Source organism: Heliangelus exortis, chromosome Z, assembly GCF_036169615.1.
Source record: "Heliangelus exortis chromosome Z, bHelExo1.hap1, whole genome shotgun sequence".
Lineage (NCBI taxonomy): Eukaryota > Metazoa > Chordata > Aves > Apodiformes > Trochilidae > Heliangelus > Heliangelus exortis.
In genome coordinates this window covers 13,439,397-13,462,016 of record NC_092454.1, presented here as the reverse complement: position 1 = coordinate 13,462,016, position 22,620 = coordinate 13,439,397, and the positions used below count along the sequence as shown (strand labels likewise).

Here is a 22,620-nt window from a genome sequence, read left to right as displayed (position 1 = left end):
CTTGTCTTTCAAGTGAATTTACTACTTCATTCTTAGCAGTCATTACTGAGACTCTTAATTGAAAACCAGGTGATAGAAACTTGTAGCATCTTCCTTGTAAACTACTTCAATAAATATAATTTGCTCCATTTCTCTTAAGATTCATGAGGAACTGAGATTATTTTGTAAGTTTTTGCAACAATGTGCAACTCCTTATAAGGAGTGGTACAGCAATGTTCTAATAGCAGATAATTAGCAAAATTCTTCTGTTTTCCCAGTTTACCTCAGTCACAAGCATTACATTTCAATAATAAATTTCTTCTAAATAGTAAATACCTAGAAGAATCTGACAGATGTCTTGCTGATACGTTATTCTGCTGAAACTCAAAAAATGCTCACTTTCTGTTTCAGATGAATCACAAAATACAGAAACAAAAAGGAGTTTGTTATTATTCTGTGTTTTCTTTACAGGAGACGATTCACAAATATTTGCTTGGATGCTGTTAGTTGCTACCTGGTTGAACTTCAGTCCATGAGGCCAACACTAACGGTGCAGACAACTATTGGCAATTTTAAATCACTACAGGCTAAATTAGAACGGGTTCACTGATTCACTATATAATAGTAGAATTTTTAGCTCAGATAAAATGAACTATGAAATAAAAGTTCAGATATCTGCACTGAATTTCTGGAAGAACAAATCCTCAGAAATTCTGGGAAAGTTGTAGCTCCTGCTGCAGTTATCAATTGCGTGGCCTGTATCCATGCTATTCTAGAGGAATCTACAAATTGAACAATGTAAATGTGACAAGGGGTTTCTTTTGCTACTACTAAGTTTTTTAACATTAGAATGCTTCTTTTTGTACTGTTGAAATAAAATACATTGTGTGATCTTTCTCTTGAGGATTTTAGAATATTTGGAAATTATTTTTCTTTACTTAACATGAAGTAATGGAGAAAAGGGGGATATAAAACCTACTTGACAGCAGATTTACAAGTATCAAAACTATAAATGACAACTGCAGAGGGCAAGGTGATTTTAAAAGTGCATGTAGATGAGTCAGATTGTAAATGTGGTCATACCAGGGAGCAGTGATGCATGGATTTATTGGCAGGTCTTCCAATAGCTGTGATAATTGTTATCTCAGCCTGCCTTTCGAACAAAGTTTTGGAGATGCAAGGGCTGGAACTAGTGACCTAATTTGTAATGCAAGTGAAAAACTTCATTAAAAGCTCATCCAACTTTTGTCCCTGTTCTGTTCATTTTAATAAATATGTTGCGTTCGTTAAAATCAAGTGAAGTCAAGAAGTAACTTCTGCTTTCATTGCATACACACAAGCACTGAATTATATATATATATTTTCCTTAAAAGGGGCAAAGCCTGTGCATCATCCTGTATGCATGCTTCCTAAGATTTTAAAATCTCATCCAGGAGATTTATTTTGTCTCTATTTACTGCTATGCATTATGTATATATATTCAGCAACATAAACTCTATATAACATGCACAAGAAGTTACTACTTGATACTGGTCGTTAATGTTTCCCAAATAACAGTTTGGGAAGATTTTTTTAATGGGGGAAGGAAGCAAATATCTCAATACCTATAGGGTTGATGATGGTAGGATTTTTTTGAGAAGTGAGTACTTGACACTTAAATCACAGGTGTTAAAAGAAAAAAAGTATTAACATATTTATTTACATGCAAGTTACCTAACTGTATCCTTTACTACCAGATCTTATTATTATTATGCTAAATAAAGTTGTTTGTTTCTTTTTGTAAAGTATAGCCATTAATTTTTTTTCCCTGTCAATTGTCAGGTATGTTCTGATGATTTTCAGGCAGAGAATGCAGTCAGTGAGGTAATGTGTGTATTAAAACACTACCTCTTAGATCAAAATTAAGTGGAAATCTTAATATTGGCTTTTCTCTTTTGCCAGTGTTGACGTTTCCCAGGAAAATATTGAAATAGAGGAACTGCTGTATATCCTGGGAAAAAATATCTTCATTTTTCTATCAAAAGTATACTATCTTTAGACTTTACAAGTTATTTTCTTCTGATCACTATGTTTCACAGCCAGAATGTCAGGTACATTTCCCCTGCTCATGTTGCAGTTCTGTTAATCATGCAAGTGGTGTCCCAAGTCTTGCCTGATGTATTTAACTTTTCTTTCTAAATTTTAATATTCTTATAGAAGTCTGCTATATTGAGCCATATTACATAATCTAGGTATGTAGACTTCTATTTTCAGAAGATTTTGAAACAGGAAACATACTTTAATTTCAGCACTTTTTTTTTTTTCCCGTTAACAGAGTAAGAATGCCTGTGGCAATTTTGCGAGTTTTTCAAAGAGTATTTTAAAGTGTTGCATTTTTTATTCAGATGATTACAGGTAATTTAAGTGTAGACACTGGCTTTTGTTTCCATTGCGCTTGCTCTACTTGATGGCAGAGAAAAGGTGGGTTCTGCTTCCCAGTTCTCAGTTTGGATGTGGAAACCTGAGGTCAGAGGAGGGGGGGGGCATCTGTTAATGAAAAAAGTGGTGACAGTCACTGGGAAGTAACCAACATGAATGTGAACTGCTTCTCATTAACAAAATGACCAGCAAGGGGATTGTTTTTTTCGTTGTGTTTTCGTTTTTTTGGGTTGTGGGTTTTTTTCTGTCTCAGTTAATAATTCTGCATCAAGACTGGTTACATTACATGACTGCAGAAAGGGACTTGGTCTGAAGCGGTTTGAGGAACAAAAGCCGGTTTGAGGAACAAAAGCCAGTTTGAGGGAATAGCTGCTTTCAGAGATATAAAAGCAGTTCTCCACAGTGATGAAACCAGATGGCTGTCTGCTTACCCTACTTGTATACTAACGAAATTTCTGTATTGGATGGGGACCTACTCTCACTCATCCCCCCACATCTGACTCCTGCCGCCGATGCAGCGTGTCCCATATGAAACCTATAGGACACGGCGCCCTCTTGTACCTGCTCTGCCGCTCTTCCCGAGGAGGGACCAGCGCTCATCCCCGCTCCAATTGTCTCCAGAAGTGTGAGACTCCCACCCGGTGACCCAAGCCCGGGGCAGGTTCGGAGGAGAAGCGTTAGACGGGAGGCCAATGCCCTGCCCCGGTCAGGGACTTGTGAGCAATCCCCCTCCCGCCAGGCAGCCGAGCGCCGCTGCGGAGGCGGCTCCGCGCCTGCGCACTGGCCTGAGTCGCGGCCGTTGGCGACAGCGTGTGGGGCCGGGCTGCGAGCGCGGCCTGGGGCTGGGGCCGGCGCCCGGCGGGGGCTGGTGCCAGGGCTCCGGGGCGAAGCGGCGGGCCAGCAGTGCCCTGGTTCTGCTGATTGCGGTGAGCATCGATTGGGGCACGCACCCTCTCCCTTTATCCGTGTCCTGCGGGGCGCAAATAGCCGGAGGGGGTGGTCTGCACCCTGACTCGGACAAAGTGGTGGTGGGATTCTCGTGGATGGCGCTCGGCGGAGGGAGGGAGGTGAAGTCTGTCGCCTCCTTTCTCCCCGCGCAGGGGGGACGCGGTTTGCCCGTACTTTCCCTCTTTTTGGCGGCTCTGCAGCCCCCCGAGTGAGTCCTCCGAACCGACCCTCAGCAGCCGGGCGGCTGTGACCGATGGACTGCGGGGTCCGGGGTACCGCGCTCTGCACCCCGCGGCCTGAGGTGGCTCCCAGGCGGGGAAGCCCCCCTCCCGCCCCCTTTCCGCGGGGTCTGAGGCTCAGGCGGCAGCTTGAGCCGCTGCTGATCTATGCGAGGCTGCATTGCAGATCTGTTGCCTACGAGCTACGTGAATAAAAATGGATGTTTTAGTCTGTGAATAGTGGTAGCCGTCAGTTGTGTTTGTGTTTGTGTTTGTCAGGAAGCTGCTGTAGTTACGAGTCTACGTTCCCGTCTTTTACCACTCTGCAAAATCATCACAACTTCGTTTTTTCTCTCTCTCTCTCTCTCTCTCTTTTATTTTTATTTTTTTTAAGGTTTCTTCGAATTATTTTAAAGATAGGTGGGAAAGTAGTATTTTCTCTATAATGGTTACGTAGGGTTTTAGTAAGAATGGAGGTTAAGCTTGAAGTTCTCATCTCTACGTGCATCAAGCAAAGAAAACCGTGGCCTCGCATCTCATGGATTGGACAGGCAAGTGGAAAGAACTGTTTAAATAAAATTCTGCAAGGTTAGGTTTTTAACTTATGTAAAACTTTGCTCTTCTGTTTACGGAGAGTGGGGTGGGTGGGTTAAAAATATCTTAGGATATGATTCGATTGTACCTTGCTTTAACAGTTATTGAAACAAATGGCTTGGTTTTCTTTCTTACTGACTTGGGGCTGGAAATTCCTTTGAAATTCCTCATATAAACAATGGAGAGGGTTTTGGCGGTTTGTTTGTTTTGGTTTTTTTTATCCCCAAAACCCACCAGTTACCTTTTTGAGATGTTTTGATGTTTCTAGATTTTTGTAACCTTTTTTTAGATTACAGTGCTGCAAAATCATGAACAAATGTTTTTTCCCTTTCTACTATGCATATAAGACATGCTTTTTTAAGCTTGTTTGATGAGACTAAATTTTTTCTTCTCCTAATACATGGCTTGTGTTTGAGTAGGTAACAGTTTCTTCTTCTGTTGAAACCAGTGGCAAAAATCTGACTGAATTAAACATTACAAGATGAGACAAGCAGTGTCTGATTTGTTGTGTTATTATTTCTTGGCAGGTAGTTTAGCTGAGGTGCTTTGAAAAACTTTTTAAAACTGATTGTAAAGTTAGTTTGATAGGTTGGAACCAGTAAACCAAATTCATAAGCAGTGTAGTCTGAGGCTAGATCTGATGTTATATTCTGAAGCAAACATACCAAAAAATAAAGTTAATGTAGTTACTTCAGCTGCAACATCTTTATTATTTTTTTCCCCTAACATTTTTATCTCTGCAGTAATTTGCAGTCTTACATGGAAAATGACATTTCTAAAAATGAAATGTTCTTTTTTCTTTGAACAGGAAAAGGAGGCTGTATTTCTTCTAGATGATAGACATATAAATGAAATTAACTTGGCATCAGGGAAGACAAAGAAGAAGATTCCTCGGCTGCAGTCATTGTTGAAAAATGTAGTTGTTTTGACAACATCAAGAAATGGTTAAGTATACATCTTGTGTACTACAAACTTGTTTTATTTTATTTGTAGTTTTAACAGTTTGGGAAGGCAGAATATCCGAAGGATCTGCCAGATCAATGTCAGCTTCAGAACTGTGACTAAGGTGGAAGGGAAGTAATTTTAAGTACTTCACAATAATGTTCTTCAAAACATCTCTTACCTGATGAATACAGGTGCTTGGTTGGCAGGAATGCTTAAAACAGGAGAGCTGTTTCTTTGGAATAAAGATCGGGACTGCTTGAAAATTGTGCCAGCAATCGAAGAGTCTAGGAGAGTAGTTGCAGCAGCTGAAGGTAGGTTTTTTCAGTTAGTTTTTTGAAAAAGAGATTAGGGTGTGAGTGGTTTTCCTTTTACGTTTTACACAAGTAAAAGCTACGTTCTCCCATTGTTTTGCATTTGTATAATTTGTGTGCTAGTTAATACTTGACAAATGTCCTTATTGTCCTTAAGTCTAATATCTGTGTTGTGTTTGTTGTGTGTTTTGTTTTCTTTTCCCAGAGTGTTTAATGAGATTGTACTTGTATGTATCTGGAGATGGCAGAAAGGCACTATTAACTACTCCTACAGGATGTGTCTTTTTGTGGGAGAGCACAGACCATGAAAATACATCCTCTTGCAAAAATTCTTCTTTTGGGCATTGGACACGAATTCTGTCTCATGAATCAGTCATGTTGCCTTCTACTGAAGAAAAGGAAATTGGAGTGCATGCTGCTTTCATACAAAACGAGGTAAAAAATAATCCCTAAAGAAATCATTTACTCTCTTAAATAAATTAGAGCCACGGAAGCTACAGTAAATTTTGAGAGTAATTTTGTTGGCCTCTTTAGTTGTTCAGTTCCAGTTAGATCAAATGACAATGTATCTTTGATCAGATACAAAGTTTACCTGGCCCCTGAACATGTGGTATTATTTAATCTAAATTGTATTAGCTATTGATCTAAATGAATAAATAATTAAGGAGAAAATTGTGCCTACCCAGGTTTTTGAGTCAATTCTGGTTTTGATTGTGTGTTGCTTTTTTTCTCCAGATACTGGGTGATCGCTGTTTATGTTCCTTTGTGTTTTACTCTGAAGAATGTTTGGTGCTCACATTTTTGTCTCTACAGTGGCCTGAAAATAGCTTTAAATACGTTAGGTAAGTTCAAGGATATTTGAAGTTACATTAGTTTAGAAGAAGGTTTTTTATTATGACATGCTTTGGAGCTAGGATTAAGAGCTGTGCTTGAACATGTTTACATTGTTGTCCAGTTAAACTATGTTTACAAGAATCTGCTTCTGTTTGCATGGTCTGTTTCTTTTCCAAACCCCCTGCACAGGCAGGGACACCTTCCACTGGACCAGCTTGCACAAGGCTTCATCCATCCTGGCCTTAAACTTCTCTGGGGTGGAGGGCATCAAAAACCTCCCTAGACAACCTATTCCAGTATCTTACTGCCCTCATGGTTGAAGAATTTCTTCCAAATATTTAGCCTAAATCTATGCTTTTTCAGTTTAAAAGCATTACTCCTTGTCCTATCACAACCCTCTCTGGTGATGTCCTGTAGGCCCCTTTCATGTGCTAGAAGGCCACTGTAAGGTCTCTTTCTAGCCTTCTCTTCTCAAGAGCATTGGAATGGGCTGCCCCGGGAAGTGGTGGATTCTCCGTCTCTGGAGATACTTAAAAAGAGCCTGGATGTGGCACTCAGTGCCATGGTCTGGTAACTGCAGCAGTAGTGGATCAAGGGTTGGACTTGATGATCTCTGAGGTCCCTTCCAACCCAGCCAATTCTATGATTCTAAGGCTGAATTGCCCCAACTCTCTCAGCATATAACAGGCATATATATTTATTTGCATGTTCTATGCATATAGCCCAAATTCCTGTCCCATAAAAATGACTTTCAGTGCTTAGACATAGTTTTTAAACACATCTAAATAAATACACAATACTTTTCATTTGTCCAGTTTTTGAAGAAAAATAGGTGGATTTTTTTTTATGTGTAATCCTCCTTGTGTTTTTTTACTGTATATTAATCTTTCAGCATAACTGAATATTGTCCTTCTTTCGCTATTCAGTTCTTTGCCATACCAGATCCGCTGGGTACAGCAGACTTGTTCTCTTGTTGATTTGGTTCCTCGATGTGTGTCTGTAAAGTCAAGAGGAGCTTTGCTGTGTGCATTTGCAAGAGATGGACTTCTCCTTGCAGTGGCTGTTAATCAAATTGATCCAAAGGTATGAATGATAGACAGTTCTTATTTAAGCTAGTAGTTCAGTGTGATAGGGGTGGTTAACAACAATTTAATAACACATTTTTCAGACTGATTTTTCAGCATTGATATCTGTGATTATTTTCACACTGATATACATAACTAAAAAATTCTTGTACAACCTGTAATTTTTTAATGGTATTGTTAAGAAATCCATGTAGGCTTTGCTGCAATTTCTATTTAGATACAGTTATAAAGACATTAATTTCAGTTACTGCATTGTAGCTTGAAAGGCTCTGAATGACTCTCAGTCAGGCTATCAGGTATTAGAGGTTGTAGTCCCACTTCATAACATTATTCCCTCTCATGACTCAGAGGACAAATTCTAATGTACTTTTTAGTTACAATGATGACAGGGAATATGGACCAACTAATTTATAGTGTACAAGGATTAGATGGTGCAGGCCTTCAAAGCTCCAGTTGCTATTCACTGATAAGACTACAGAAGGGTGATCTTGAATTATTTTGAAGATTTTAGAAAAAGTTATATTAAAATATTGACTATATAATAATCTTTATTTTTCAGATATAGAAATAGGTATAGACATTATATACTCTATAAAGAAGTAAGTATTGAAGTGCAATGTCACTTTCATCTCTAGAAATGTTTTCAATACACAAAATATAATGCATAACATGCTAATAGAGATTATTTTTATAGTAATAATATTTTGATGCAAACATATATGTTTTCTTTACGATTACTTTTTTTTTTTCCCTAGGCAACTCAGATTTTGTTTTTAAATACATTGAATTGTGTAACTGTTTCGGGTAGCCTTAAAGGCTGTAGTAGCAGGAATAGCAAGGTGCCATCCAAGTTTATCAGGTCAGTAATTACTGTTATTTCTGCTGGTATTGTGGGATTTTCGGTTTTATGCTGTAGGGGCTTTGTGTTGGTTTTGTTTCTTTTTAACTTTCGGTGCAGAAATTTGACAGAAAAAAATACTCTTTCCTCTCCAATTTAGATCTTACTGGGTTGTTGATATGAGTTGGACTCCTGATAGCCTTTTCTTGGCTTGTATGTTAAAACGTGGATCTTTGATTTTGTTGACATGTATGGGTGAAATGCTGACCCTGATTACTTCTGGCTGCTCTGTAGAATTTGGACCAGCAGAGTTTATTCCACTTCATCCACTAATAACATACAGGTAAAGGGTTTGAAAACGTCTTATACCTTTTTATCATATGATGATATTTTACTTTACAACATTTTTTACAATTTTACATAATTTTCATCTTTAGAATTCTTTCTTTTTCTTTTCACATGTCTTCTCAATATCTGTTTCTCATTCTTAGCTGTCTTCTTTTTCTTTTAATGGGTGTATCGTAATGAAAATTGGCATTGTGACAATGTAAGTATACATTGAGTTCGTTTTTTAGAAGTGTCTTAATTTAGTAATTAAAATAGTATGATTTATGATGTGAGAAGAAATTGGAAAAGAATTTAGAGAAGTTCTAAAAGTTCACATTTATTTTAATCCAGTGGTATTTCACAACTCGCTATCCAATTTTACCTGTAGACCTTTATATCACATTTCTGTTTCATACCTTGTAAGTTTGCATGGACAGAATCAACCTTTTAAATTATTTTTAAGGGTACTCCAGAGCTTAATTTTGAAATTATGCCCTGTGTTCATGGGGGAATAGAGGGATCCCTGATGACACTTTTTAGCATACATTGGCATTTAGGAAGAGCAACACAGTCTGAATAACTAGAGAAAACAAAATAGATTCTGAATTTTGTTTTTTTAAAAATTATGTTAATTCTGAATAACTAAAGCCAGAGAGTGTTTAAGAATAGCATCTTGTGGAAATACCTGAGGCATTGTAACTGTTTCTTAAAATGTGTGGGTAGTAAGTCAGATAGTAAAATCCATTAAAGTACCTCAGCTACAGTTATTTACTGCCTCTATGCAGCTGCTCTGTTTTCAAATAATTCCTTTTGGACTATTGAGAAATGTAAAAATCTTGTAATTTTAAACATAATTTCAAACTAAGCAGCTAATACTAGAGCACATGCACAATGCATCTTTCTAGAACTCCATGAGGAGTGATTTCTTCATAAGAAAGTATTTCAGAAAACCTCTTTTTTAATACTTGAGTTTTGATCCTGAATATTTCTGTTCAATGTCTGAAGTGATTCTGAAATACTAGGATTCATATCTTGAGGGTTTGGTTTTGACACATTACTTTATTTGAAGCAACTTAGAGTTAGGTCTTCCAGCACTTGCTGTATACAACAGGAGCTAGATAAGGAAACATGATATGAATTTAAGTGAAATTATTAAAAAAAAAAAAAAAAAATATATGTATATATTTAAGCAAAATAAGATAATACTGGAAACTGTTGTTATATTAGTTTTTAAAAGTTGGAACTGAAGTAAAATGCTTGCACCTTGCAGGTGTTAGTAGTGTTACTGATAGTATCAGTATCTTTCAGAAATGTAGGTACTTCCTTAGAATTCTTAACAGTTCACAGTTAACAGAAGTGTTAGTATTAAATGTTTGTAAGTTATTGAATCTGTATTCTGTTCATGAGTATTACATATGATAGTTGCTTCTTACTTTTTGATGTGTCTTTATTTCAGACAGCAGCACTCTTTTTTTCAAGACTCCAGTCAGTCTCTTGGTTCTTCAGCTTCTGAAAGTGACCTTATGAGGCAGAGGTTCTCTGTTGCTTCCCATTCAAGATTACCCTACCTCATTGTCTCTGATGGGTACATGATAACATTGCTTAGGTTTCCTAAGAGCCTTTTACCATCAGAATTTGTAAGATCCCTTTTGCTTGATTCAACCCAGCGACTCGAAAATGTCCGTCGGAATTTGCTGAGCTCTAAGGTAGGGTTATGAATTATTTTGTATGCTTTAAGTTTATATAAAAGATGCATATTCTTTAAACTGAGTGTGTCGGTGTAGTTTACTGTGATGTTTGTATAAATCCCTTTGAATTATAAGTGAATACACAGTTCTCTCTGAAATTTTATTCCATTGTCTGGGTGACATTTCAGTCAAATATAATGACACTTTTAACTCTCACTGTGTATTCTTTCCCGAACTGTGAAAGAAATTGGGATTTCTATATCCAGAGAGCTGGTTCAGAGTATTAGCAGGTATTATTCAATATATGTATGTTTATATATATGAGGGTTCAGAGTATTAGCAGGTATTATTCAATATATGTATGTTTATATATATGAGATACTTGACTAGTAAGAATACAAGAAAGCACATCATATAGACAGAGTTTCTTAAAGCAGGTTCCTTCAGTGTGAAGCAAAGTAAAGTGGTCTGATGCTGAGAAAATGTTGGATTCCTGAGCCATGGTCAAATGATGTTTTTCTCTGCTACAAGCATATGCCTGCTGGCCTGTTCTCCCTTTTTGTCTGGGACTTCTAAACTGAATCTTTTTACTGGGGAGACCAGTTTCCTTCTTTTGTTTCGAAAGTCTCTGGTTTGATCTTAATAAAAAGAGTTAATACATTTTGCATTATTCTTATTTCTTTCAGTCTAAAAGGAGACCTCTGTGTTCACGGTCACTGTTGTCTTTAAAAGCAAGTCTTTTAAACCACACTCAAAATCAAAGTTCTATCTTTTCCACCATTCCAAAATTCCTGAAAGGGGACACAACGGAAGTGATGGAGAAAACCATGGATTTGCTGGTACTTAATAACATTTTTCCACCTATAATTATGCAAATAATTTAATTTTAAGGTATTCTAAATCTCAGGAATTTTCTTTTTCACATAATATGGCCTTATTTGCTCTGACTAGATATATTTAGAGAGATTTAATACTGGTTAAATTCTCATTTTCTTTATAAATGCGAGAAATGTGGTCATTTTTCTCAACTGATACTGTGTTTTCAAGAATATTGTTTCTTTAAGCAGTGCATTGAGTTTTTTAAAAATAAGCACTATTCTACATATACTTTTGTTTACTGTAGTTTAATAACTTCACTTTTAAAATGATATGTAGCATTCCAGTACTAAATATACTGGAACTGTAAAGTCTATTAATAAGAGGTCCAGGATTATCATCCTTAATAAAGGATAAATAAAGGACATTTGTCCTCCATTTCAGAGGATTATTCCATCAATTCCAGAAGTTGTACATGACTTTTAGAAGAATGACTTTTTGATCAAAGTTACTGTGCAGCCTTTTGCAGCTGTGTAGGTAACTTTGTTACCCTTGTACTCAGCCTCGCTGAGGCCACACCTCGTGTACTGTGTGCAGTTTTTGGGCACTGGAGTATCAGGGGGGCATCCAGGTGCTGGAGAGGGTACAGAGAAGAGCAGCCAGGGTGACTGGGGGTCTGGAGAACAGTCCTATGAGGATAGGCTAGACAAGGTGGGGGCTGTTCAGCCTGGAGAAGAGGAGGTTGAGGGGGGACCTTATTGTTCTCTAGAGCTACCTGAAAGGTAGGCTGGAGTGAGGTGGGTGTTGGCCTCTTCTCCCCAGTGACTGCTGATAGGACAAGAGGTAATGGGTTCAAGTTGCTTCAGGGGAGGTTCAGATTGGGTATTAGGAAAAATTTATTCATGGAAAGAGTGGTGAAGCTTTGGAAGAGGTTGCCCAGAGACATGGTGGAGTCACCATTCTTAGAGACTATTAAAAAAAATGGGTAGATGTGGTGCTTCAGGAGATGATTTAATGGTCAAGGTGGTGTAGGACTGACAGTTGGACACAGTCTTGAAGGTCCGTTCCAACCATGATGGTTCAATGATTCTATGATGTGAAGTTTTTGAGCTTATGTCAAATGGCTTTTAAATCCTACAGGTATTGGGCAAAAACCCTTCCTCATACTCTGGACTTAATAAAGGACAGGGTTTCTTTTTCTGGTATAATAACTACTCCTGTGCTTACAGTGCAAGTCTTTTCTTTCTGTTAGGTAATTTAGTTTCTGTCTGCACAAGTGTGCTGCAAGTGTGCTGAAGTGTGCAAGTGTGCCACATTTATTTTGATATATAGATGAAACAGCTGTAAATTAAAATTATTACCAGTAAAGAAATTTATTAAGCATGAAGATTTCACTTGTGAGACTGACGAAATGGTGATTCTTTACAGACTGTGCTCTTTCTCAATAGGCTTGAATTAAAGGGTTGATTTATTTTGTCTTTTTTTTTTGTTTGATTTAGGACTATGAAGAAGAATCAGATGATGAAAAGCAGTTTTGCAATAGCTCTTCCAGCTTCTGTAGCCAAAGGATCCAGTCATTTGTTGGTAAAGCTGATCAAGGCCACTTGGAATTTGCATCAATGTTTGATACTATCCATGCAAAAGACAATAATGAAGGGAAAGATAAGTTATCAGTTGAACTGTGTTCCATTCAGAAAAACCTCCTTGCTGCATGGCAGATAGGAATTTCAAAAAATATAGAAGAGAAACATTTGTTGCTGAATTACACAGTGAATTGCATTATCCATTTTTTCAACATCCTTCAGTTTGTGAAATGTTCTTTCTTAAACCAGGATGCATCTTTAAAAAAGTCTGTGAAGAATACTCACTGGATGCATTGTGTCCTAAAATATTTTCAGCATTGTTTAACTGTCTTGTACTGGCATTCAAGAGCTTGTCTAACTGAACACATAGCAAAGCTGACATTACAAACTTTAAAACTGATGTTTGTACAACATGAAGATCAGTTGTTCTCAAAAAACCTATTGGCGTGCTTCTGTCTTTTGAAAATGGTTTCTTACACTCTGAGTAGTGTGGGTATACCACAGTATGAGAATTTTTTTTCTTCTCCTTGTGGTAATAGTCTTGTGGAACTTGACTCCCTCACTGTGCCTATTTTTCAAGTTCTGGATGAGAATACTACTGAGCAACTCAGCTCACTGAAATCTCTACTTAGAGAGCCTCCTCAAGGAGTAAACCCTGATGCAAAACCAGAAAAAAGGTATGAATGATCTTAGCATGGCAAAAAAAAAAAACAAAAACCAACACAGCACTACCAGATATTTGAAGCTAGTCAGGACTTGTTTGACTGACCTGATCTCCTTCTGTAACAAAGTGACCTGCTTGGTGGATGAGGGAAAGCTTGTGAATGTTGTCTGCAGTCTACCTAGACTTCAGTGAAGGCTTTGACACCATTTCCCACAACAGTTTCCTGAAGAAACTGTCTGCTCCTGCTCTGGACAGGCATATGCTTTGCTGTGTGAAAAAGTGGCTGAATGACTGCAACCTCAACGTGTTGCAATAAGCGTAGTTAAATCCAGCTGGGAGCTGGTCACAAGAGGTTTTCTCCAGGGGTCAGTGTTTGGGCCAGTTCCTTTTAATATCTTTATCAATGACCCGGACAAGTGTGTCGAGTGCACCTGTAGTCAGGTTTGCATGTGACACCAAGTGGAGTGGGAGTGTGTATCTATCTGCTTAAGGGTAGGAAGATTCTATGGAGAGATCTGGACAGGCTGGATGAATGGACTTACGCCAATTGTATATACATCAGCAAGGTCAGCTGTTGGATTCTTCACTTAGATCAGCAGCAACCCCATGCAATACTACAGGCTTGAGGAAGAGCAACTCATTTTGAGCCAGCAGTGTGCCCAGGTAGCCAAGAAGGCCAACAGAAACCTGAATCAGAAATAGTGTGGCCAGCAGGACTAGGGAAGTGACTGTCTCTCTGCACTTGGCACTAGTGAGGCCACATCCCAAATACTGTGTTCAGTTCTGGCCGCTTCACAACAAGAAGCATGCTGAGGTGCTGGAGTATGTCCAAAGAAGGCAAAGAAAGTGGTGGAGGGTCTGGAGCACAAGTCTTAAAAGGAGTGCCTGAGGAAATTGGGATTGTTCAGCCTGGAGAAAAGGAGATTGGGGGGAAACCTTGTTGCTCTTTACAGTTGCCTGAAAGGATGTTATAAGGGTAGTGCTGGTATCTTCTCCCGAGTAACAGAACAAGAGTGGATGGGCTCAAGTTGTGCCAGGGTAGGTTTAGAATGGATATTAGTAAAAAATTCTGCTCTGAAAGGACTGTCAGGCACTGGAAGAGGCTGCCTAGGGAAGTGGTGGAGTTACCATCTATGCAAGTATTTCAAAGCTGTGTAGGTGTGTTTAGGGACATCATTTAGCAGTAGACTTGACAGTGTGCTGGGTTAACTGTTGGACTTGATGGTCTCCAAGATCCTTTCCAGCCTACATGATTCTATGATTCTGCATATTGAAACAACAGTTTTATTTTTCATTTATACAGTAATGACATAATTTTGTCTTGGTAAACCAGCCAAATCATGCTGGTTGCCCATCCCACTCCTCTTCATGCAGATTTTCCAACAGAGCCAAGAATTTCTGTGGAGCAAAGTCTCCTCATACGCTATGTATCTAAAATGTTGATTTAGAAAGTAAAGTTTGCACTTGATGATGGGTGTGGTGTCCAAGAGCAATAAGAAAAATTGAAACTTACTAAATGATCAGAGCTGTTTCTTCTTTGAAGATACACACATAAACTTGAAAGAAGTGTGCTATCCAGCTATTAGAAGTATACTGTTACCACTGGAATATTTCTCTACTGCAAAACTTGAATCCAGATCAAAACTTGAACCCTTTTCTGAGACTGAGAACCTAAGAAGTAATAAAACGGACAAATTTGTCTTAATATAGTAACATCTATTTATTTGATAAACTTAAAATATAGTGTGTTCATTACAAATTTGATAGGCAAATTTCTGTTGTCTCTGAGAAGATAATCAGCTTTTTAAATTAATGATGCTTCAGGTTCTGAGCATGTGACTGACTGTATCTATTAATAATGGAAACAGGGTTAGAGATGAAGGTGCTGATGTGCTGCAGTGATGTGCAACCTTTTTCAAGTCCCTGACAATGTGTATTTGCATGGGTTGGTGAGCTTATTACATATCTGAAATGGTACATCTAATAGTACTGTGCTGGGCAGCAGGGACTTGGGAGCCCTAAAAAGATGCTATGTGTTATACTTTCATTTTATATTTAATCAGTCTTGTTTATAAAGACTGATACCTATTTTGAAGTTTATCTAGCTTATCTCCCATTGTGAAAATAGCATGGAATTCCTTTTTGGGTGCCTTTGGGTACTTCAAATATGTTGCTGCATTTATGTATGCAATTGTATAAGAATCAATGCCTGTTTGTAAAAATAAAACAAAACAAAAAACCAAAACAACTAAGGCAAAAAATGTTTCATTTTATCAAGTCAAGTATGTAGTTGTTAAAATACAATTTAATATTCAGATACATAATGCAAAACACATAAGGAAATTAAAAAATCAATATAAGTAACTTAAACTGATATTTTTCATAATACTTCCTGAACTGCAGGTTGACTGTTCTGTGGCGATTATTGTATAAGAAAGTGGTTTTGTATCAGATGCAGCTGAATAGAAAAGTGAATAAGCATGCAGAAGAAGAGTCTGTTGTCTCGTTGCTTTTAAGTCACATACAAGCGACCCTCCAGTCTTCAGGAGTGACTTCAAAACAACATTTGAAGATAAATTCTGTTTCTGGTTAGTACTGCAAATGTTAGGTAGTTGTGTGGTTAACAGTATAGTAGGAAAACAAGGTTGAACTGTATGAAAATCAATACCTCACCATTAGATTTTTTAAAAAGTTAATAATGGCACTGCTCTTAAAATTCTAATCAGAATTTTTTCCTAAATACTTCCTGTCCCAGTATACAGTATAGATTATATTATAATTTTTAGAGCTCATTGAGCTAAATAAGAAGATTGTCTTGACTTCACTTTGCTTTGAATCATGTCTTCCCTAATCTGAATGCAGGATCTACATTCTGATCTTATTTCTACTGAGTTACTTCTTCTGAACTAGATGGGCACCCCTAGGTATCTCTTGCTGGATTTCCATGTAGAAATTCTGTTCACTTCATGTGATCACTGTGGTCATGAGTGTGTTGTGTATATGAATGCAGTCAGCTTCAAGTAGGCATCCAATATATTAGTATATAATATAATAGACTTATTTTATTATATTTATTTTGCATACAGTATGATTGCAGCCTAATTTTCTGCACAGTACTTCCTGCACTTGCTCTTCCTTCAGCCTTCCACACTAATAAGTCCAGCTTGCTGTTTATGTCTCCCACCACAGTTGTTTCCCCTCCATATTCTTAATCTCTCTCCCTTAAGTGATCCTTCTAGCTTCTCTTCCTACATCACTCCATACAATGCATTAGCTCCTTCATGTTTCTTTCAGTCATCCTGACAATGCATGCAGCTTCCCACCCATTCTTCATGCTCTAATGTTTGGTTTGTCAAAAGAATATGACACAGATGAGCTAGAGTAACATGTATGTTGATGGACCAGGTGATACCTGAACTGGCTAGCTGCAGGATAGAGTGGCAGATTCATCCTAGTCTTCCTATATATGGTAGCACTATTCTTTTCTTCTGCTTTGCCCAGGAGCTCTGCTCTTCAACTCATACCTTTCTGACAAACAAAGGAACTGACAAATTAAAATTTGAAATTGGAGTAGAGGTGGGGAGGTGACATTTAAAGGGTTGAAACCTGTAACAGTCGGTAGACCTGTTGTTTGAAAGGGCTTCTAAGCTGAAAAAGAATAGGTGTGTTCAATTTGCTAACTAATTTTAGTACTTTTTAAAGTGAAAGAACATCTTCCATGTAGCTTGGAATATGAACACAAATAACAGAAAATGGTTTTCCCTGTTAATAAGTGTTGTGTGTTTTGAATACTCTAAGTTTCTAACTATAATTAACATTTAAAACCTTGTACAATGTAAAAAAAATAACTTAATTACTGAAAACCTTGTAGGATATGTTATAAACCAAATTGCTTTATTTATTTAATAGTGATACAGCAATTAAAAAACAATGGGCAAGGGTGTGCAAAGTCATCTTCTCTCAGATTCTGAAAACTTAATTTTAGCTCTGCAAATAGAAATTTGCAGGAAAATCACATTTTCTACTCTGCTTTTCATAACCTTAGAGTATCGAAGTAAGTGTGTGTGTGTTTGCACATGTAAAACTTTGTGTGGAGCTTTTAATTTGTTTTATGTATGCCTTTTGTAGGTGAGGAGAAGTTTCTCTTAGGTTCTTACAGAGAATCTGTGGACATTTGGAAAAGATCTCTTTGTGAAGTCAAGGCAAAAGGTAAGACACAAAACCTTTCTCGAGGGTGGAGAGAGTAAGTTGTCATTTTTTGTGGTTGCAACTCTCTATTTATCGTTCTAAAAAAGGGCTCAAGACCTGTTTCTGAGCAAGAAAGACACAATGAGAAACAAATTAACAAAAATCAGTTCCTTTAGTATCTGTAAAATCCAATGACATAGCATTTGGGAGTAAGAAAAAGTATTTTGTGTCAGGAGTTTATTTAGGAGTTTTTTGGAACAGATATTTTGTCTGTGTCTCTTTACAGCTGTCATGAGAAAATTGTTTTGATGCTTATTTTGATTAGGAATGCCTCCTGCAGAAAGAACTGAGGATATTGGAAGCATGATGAGTGCCTAAGCTATTTTGTTGTTGTTTAGGCATCCTTTAAAGTCTAGGCTCCCTTGAGCAATCCTGTCTTTCTCTATGTCTTAACAAGTATATACTGTATTATTCTGAAAACCCCCAAATCTCTATGAGTAAAACTTGTGGATGAGCATGAACTCACTCATAACTTAGAGGCTGTAGGAGGATCACATCTCCTAAAATAGCTGCACCCAAGATTTTCTCCTCAAAGTGTATTAGATTCATTTCTAGAGAGGATGGAACTAGGGCTACCAGACCTGCTGTGTTTATGTTTAATGTTTCTTTTCTAACACTGCTTGCACACTTTTTCCTCTTTCAATGCAGGAGGAAAAAGAGCATGTTTTCTTCAGAGTAGATATTATCTTGCAATATTGTTTTGCCACCTGTATCAATATAATTTGTGTGAGGCTCAGGGGCTCTGTGATCATCTGGTAAGAGAGATTCTAAGGCGATCACAGCTCTCAGCTGTGAGTCACATGGAAAAATTTTCAGGTATGTTTATTTTGAATAAAAACGGTAAGATATGTTGATACTATTCAAATAATATCTAAATTCTGCGACATCATACACACACTTGACAGAATGCTTTTCTTTTTTGCACTACTAGACTGAAGTATGTTTCCAGTGACTTTAAAGATATTTCCCTGATCCACAGATGTTTTTTTTTAAGCTACATTTGTTTGAGTAAGGCTTTGGATAACTTTCATTGTATAATTAATAGCAAAGCTTGGACTGGTAAATGTTCTTATATTCAAATCCACTGAAGCAAATTAAGGTGGAAATTCCATTATTTCATTTTATATTTTTTTATTAACTTTTAATATTTAACTTAAATTAACTTTTTTTTTTTTTTAACATGACTCAATAAAATAGTGGATTTTAGATTGCTCACCAGTTCCTAAATAGACAGTGAGGATTTTTTGCAGATTCTTACAACTTTTTTCTATCAAGTTAGAGTTTGAAATCTAAGTTTCCAGATTTTAACTTTTTTTTTTTTTGACTCAGTGTTGGTGTAAATTTAGATACTAGAGGTTTATTCTTAGACATTAAAAATCAGGTATAAAAGTCTTCTAATACTAATATAACGTGTAACTAGTGTAAAAGTTTAAGCTCTGTAAGTACTGGAAGCTTTGTAAAGGAATTAATACTATAGTCTGTTTTAAACCCATGCTTTACAAACTGTGATTAAACACTTTTGGCATTCAAATTTATAATTATTTTCTTCATACTATTTTAATCTTATATCTGTTTTTAAGGTATGGAGTATTTTCAGCATGAACTGTGGATGGTAACAGATGTTCCTACAGAAACAGCTATGGCTGTGATTCGATGCATGGCAAGATTCATGGCTGCTTATTTCACAAATCATCTGCTCTATATCCTTCCACCCCACAGTGTTGACATCCTGCATCCCCTTCACATCAAACAAGGTATTTTCAATAAAAGCACTTTAAATATTGTTAATATTTCCTTAAGTAATGTCATTGCCTCATCAGTAAACAGAAACTGCAAGAAAAGCAGTAACTCCATAGAGTTAATGTTGGTCATCATCTCTCCTAGAAAACCAGGAAGTAAAGCCCTAGTAAACAAATCTAAACCTCAAGAAACAATGAAATACTAAATTTATGTTCACACACTTTAAAAATAATGCATTGTAATTTGCTGTCATCTGCACTAAGCAGCACTGTGAGTGTAAACAACACAGGTACACTAGGAAAAACTCAGAATTTCCATTTTTCTGAGGTGTATCCTCTGGAATACCCTAAGTATGTGTATTATTCTTTCAAATATTCCATCAGTGTGATATAATAAGGCACAAGCTTTGCACATGCTTACATATCCCACATTATCATGGAGAAAAATAGCCTACTCTGACCTCAGAGTTGTACCACAGCATGAGCTGCATCTGCTGCAAATAAGCCTGCAAATTTGCCTGCTGCAAATAAGCTCCATAGTATGTGTGTAATAAAATAAAGTGCAATTGTAAACAGAAATGAATCTAGAAGCATTATGAGCATACAAATTCTAGATTATTCATATCAGATAGCATGCAGATTTATTTAAACTTTAAAATTTGTTCTTTATATCACAGACCTATCTCCTCGTGTTATTCCACTGCAACACTGTTTGGTTAGCAGAGCTGTCAGGGACCAAAACCTTTCATCTGTGTGGACAGCTGAATATGCTCTTGATTTGTTGTTTGTTGGTGGCCTCATTCCAGAGGCTGTGTGGTTAACAAACACACTTGGGGACTGGAAACTGTCTGTTTCACTTGGTGTGGCCTACAACCTGTATTGTCAGAACTCTGAGGACTTCTCAAGGTAAATATGAGTTTGGAATTTGTATACTATATTTTTTATATAATGGTATTTGCATGAAGCTTATTGTAACTAGTCATAACCTTTGCATCAAAACTTAGTATTCTCATACTCCCAGTAGATGTAGAGCTTCATGAAATTATCTGTGTTTTACTTTGTTATTAATGAACTGTTTCATATTATAATTTCAGACTGAAAACCAAAGAATGTCACCTGCCTTTAAGTTTATCACCAATGCAGACTTTTCAGGAAAAGCTACGATTTTTGTTAGGACAGCCAGTTACTTCTGAAACATCAGGATTTATTAGATACAAGCAGTTCACAGGTATGTAAAGTTTTAAAGAACTGTGTTTATTTTTCATGTTATTTCACTGCATATTCTATCATACACTGTTAAAATATATTCAAATACTTTATATTTATTGGGATTTGGGTTTTAACTTTGATCATGCTGAAAATGGACCATGTAATCCATCTTGTCTTCTTCCTGCATATCAGCCAAAACCTTATTTAACCGTATATGATATGAACATCAGTTTGGAATAGACTGAAGCCTACTTAAAACAAAACCAAAAGACCTATGGCAAATGCAGATGTATTAACAGTTTCGAAAATCATGATAACTTAAAATTTGTTACAGGATGCTGTTTAATTTTTGCCTTTGCTTTCTGTTAAAAGAGGGTGGGGCAGTATATAGTAGAATGTTTTGTAGAAGAAAAGGCTGAGAGAAGACCTTATCGCTCACTACAGGTGCCTAAAAGGGGATTGTAGAGGGGTGGGGGCTTAGCCTCTTCTCTCAAGTAAATAATAATAGGACCAGAGGAAATGGCCTGAAGTTGCACCAGGGGAGGTTTACACTGGATCTGAGGAAGAATTTCTGAGAGCAGTTAGGTGTTGGAACAGGCTGCCCAGGAAGATAGTGGAATCACCGTCCCTGGAGTATTTAAAAACCATGCAGATGAGGCATTTTAGGACTTGCTCTAGTGGGCATGGAGATACAGGTATTGATAAATAAATTGTCACAGTTTAACACTGGGCTGGCAATTAATCAAATGACAGGCGCTCTCTATTAATCCCCCTCTGCTTAGAAGAGTCTTAGCTGGAATCAGAATTACAAGACAGAAAATCCACTCTATTCTGGCCCAAATTAGGACAATATTTTACTTATTTTAAGGGTGGGGATGTTGAAGATTGGATATGGTGATCTTAGAGGTTTTTCCCAACTGTGACAATTCTGTGATCTTGTAGCCTGACAGCCCCGAGGTCCAAGAGCTAACAAGGCTGAGAATGCATTTCCAGTAGGCACATACACAGACACACATATACAGCACATATACAGCTGGCAGCACAGGTGAACAACTACAGACATTCTCAACACCCCCACAAACAGCAGCAACAGTCCTGTCCCTCTCTGGCTAGTCAGGATGAAGGTCTGCACATTACATACCCATATTTACAATGTGGATCTCTCCACTAACTGGGTTTAAATCTAGTAGCCAGGTCTCTCAAGTTGCTGGCACCTGCTTATGTGGGTACCCAAAGCCCTAGCCCCACTCCATGTTCTGGTACAGACCCAATCACAGGTACCTTTCCTCACCTCATGCACACACTGTCTGTGCACCCCTACAGTAGCTGGCCTTGCATGCACAGTACATCCAGTAGCCAGCTGATCTGGTGTCCTCCATCTTTTCAGGTGCCTCACCCTTAGAGACATGCACACCTGTGTGCACCCTGTCTTTTTACTGTTAGTCATGGCTCCCTCTATCCCTCCAATATTCAGATCCACTTGTCTTGCCCTTAGGGACATGAAGGCACACAAGCAGTTCTCCGGGTCCTCTCTGGCAGTAAGGCAGGTCTTCACCAGTATCTCCAGCCACTGCCATCTCCTGTAGTCTCTCACTCTTGTGAGAACACAGGAGCACTCTTGTGATAGTGAGATGCACAAACTTACAGCTCCTGGATTGCTTTATTAGCTCATCAGTTTGGCTTAATACTTGATAGCCTGTACACATCCATTTACATAGCCTCACTTGTTCTGGTTGCTGGCACATGGGTACCTAGGTACAGTCCATGGTCCCACTACAGTTCCTGGCACCTGTTTTGACTTAACTTCAGTCTCTGCAGTTGCTGGCATCCATGACACCCATCTTCTGACCCATTGTCCCACTGCAGTTACTGGCACTTAAAAAAACCAGAGATGCTTACCCAGGAAAATAAACATGCAACAGAGATGGGACTGCCACAACTCCATGCCATAACTTTTGTTTCTTTCCTAAATAACCCATAATGAGCCTTGTGAAGTGCTAACATGCTCTTCCCCTGCATCCTATAGTATGTCTTATCCTTCTTGACAGTCACCCTTCTCATGCCAAAAGGTACCAAAAAGAGCCACTCCCATTGGCTCATCTTGATGGGTTTCATACCTATATGCTGGAGCTGATGGCTCTCATGGGAAGAGCCTAGACAGGGTGTCCATTTCACT

The 22,620-nt window shown here is 37.7% G+C and overlaps 2 protein-coding genes and 1 long non-coding RNA gene across 9 annotated transcripts in view; all 3 read left to right on the top strand.

Moving 5' to 3' along the window:
• Window positions 1-1,223, top strand: part of NUP155 (nucleoporin 155) — a 30,619-nt gene extending 29,396 nt beyond the window's left edge. For both annotated transcript variants that reach the window (XM_071731797.1, XM_071731795.1), the window contains one exon: window positions 451-1,223. In XM_071731797.1, the coding sequence (XP_071587898.1) occupies window positions 451-589 (139 nt within the window). In that variant the 3' untranslated portion in view covers window positions 590-1,223. The remainder of the gene's footprint in view (window positions 1-450) is intronic.
• Window positions 1,224-3,979: 2,756 nt separating this feature from the next.
• Window positions 3,980-22,620, top strand: part of CPLANE1 (ciliogenesis and planar polarity effector complex subunit 1) — a 57,842-nt gene continuing 39,201 nt past the window's right edge. For 4 of the 6 annotated variants that reach the window (XM_071730985.1, XM_071730986.1, XM_071730987.1 and 1 more), the window contains exons 1-16: window positions 4,909-5,101; window positions 5,294-5,413; window positions 5,619-5,848; window positions 6,149-6,255; window positions 7,174-7,330; window positions 8,088-8,191; window positions 8,331-8,513; window positions 9,954-10,203; window positions 10,872-11,024; window positions 12,501-13,261; window positions 15,652-15,836; window positions 17,377-17,457; window positions 18,145-18,312; window positions 19,077-19,250; window positions 19,913-20,141; window positions 20,330-20,463. In XM_071730985.1, coding sequence (XP_071587086.1) covers window positions 4,924-5,101; window positions 5,294-5,413; window positions 5,619-5,848; window positions 6,149-6,255; window positions 7,174-7,330; window positions 8,088-8,191; window positions 8,331-8,513; window positions 9,954-10,203; window positions 10,872-11,024; window positions 12,501-13,261; window positions 15,652-15,836; window positions 17,377-17,457; window positions 18,145-18,312; window positions 19,077-19,250; window positions 19,913-20,141; window positions 20,330-20,463 — 3,214 coding nt within the window. In that variant the 5' untranslated portion in view covers window positions 4,909-4,923. Of the gene's footprint in view, window positions 4,115-4,908; window positions 5,102-5,293; window positions 5,414-5,618; window positions 5,849-6,148; window positions 6,256-7,173; window positions 7,331-8,087; window positions 8,192-8,330; window positions 8,514-8,661; window positions 8,718-9,953; window positions 10,204-10,871; window positions 11,025-12,500; window positions 13,262-15,651; window positions 15,837-17,376; window positions 17,458-18,144; window positions 18,313-19,076; window positions 19,251-19,912; window positions 20,142-20,329; window positions 20,464-22,620 lie in introns of those variants that run through there. The other 2 variants (XM_071730990.1, XM_071730989.1) reach the window with 2 other exon arrangements.
• On the top strand, window positions 10,220-10,845 carry LOC139789878 (uncharacterized). Its single transcript, XR_011723280.1, has 2 exons — window positions 10,220-10,475; window positions 10,529-10,845. It is a non-coding gene; the product is annotated as an uncharacterized lncRNA (long non-coding RNA).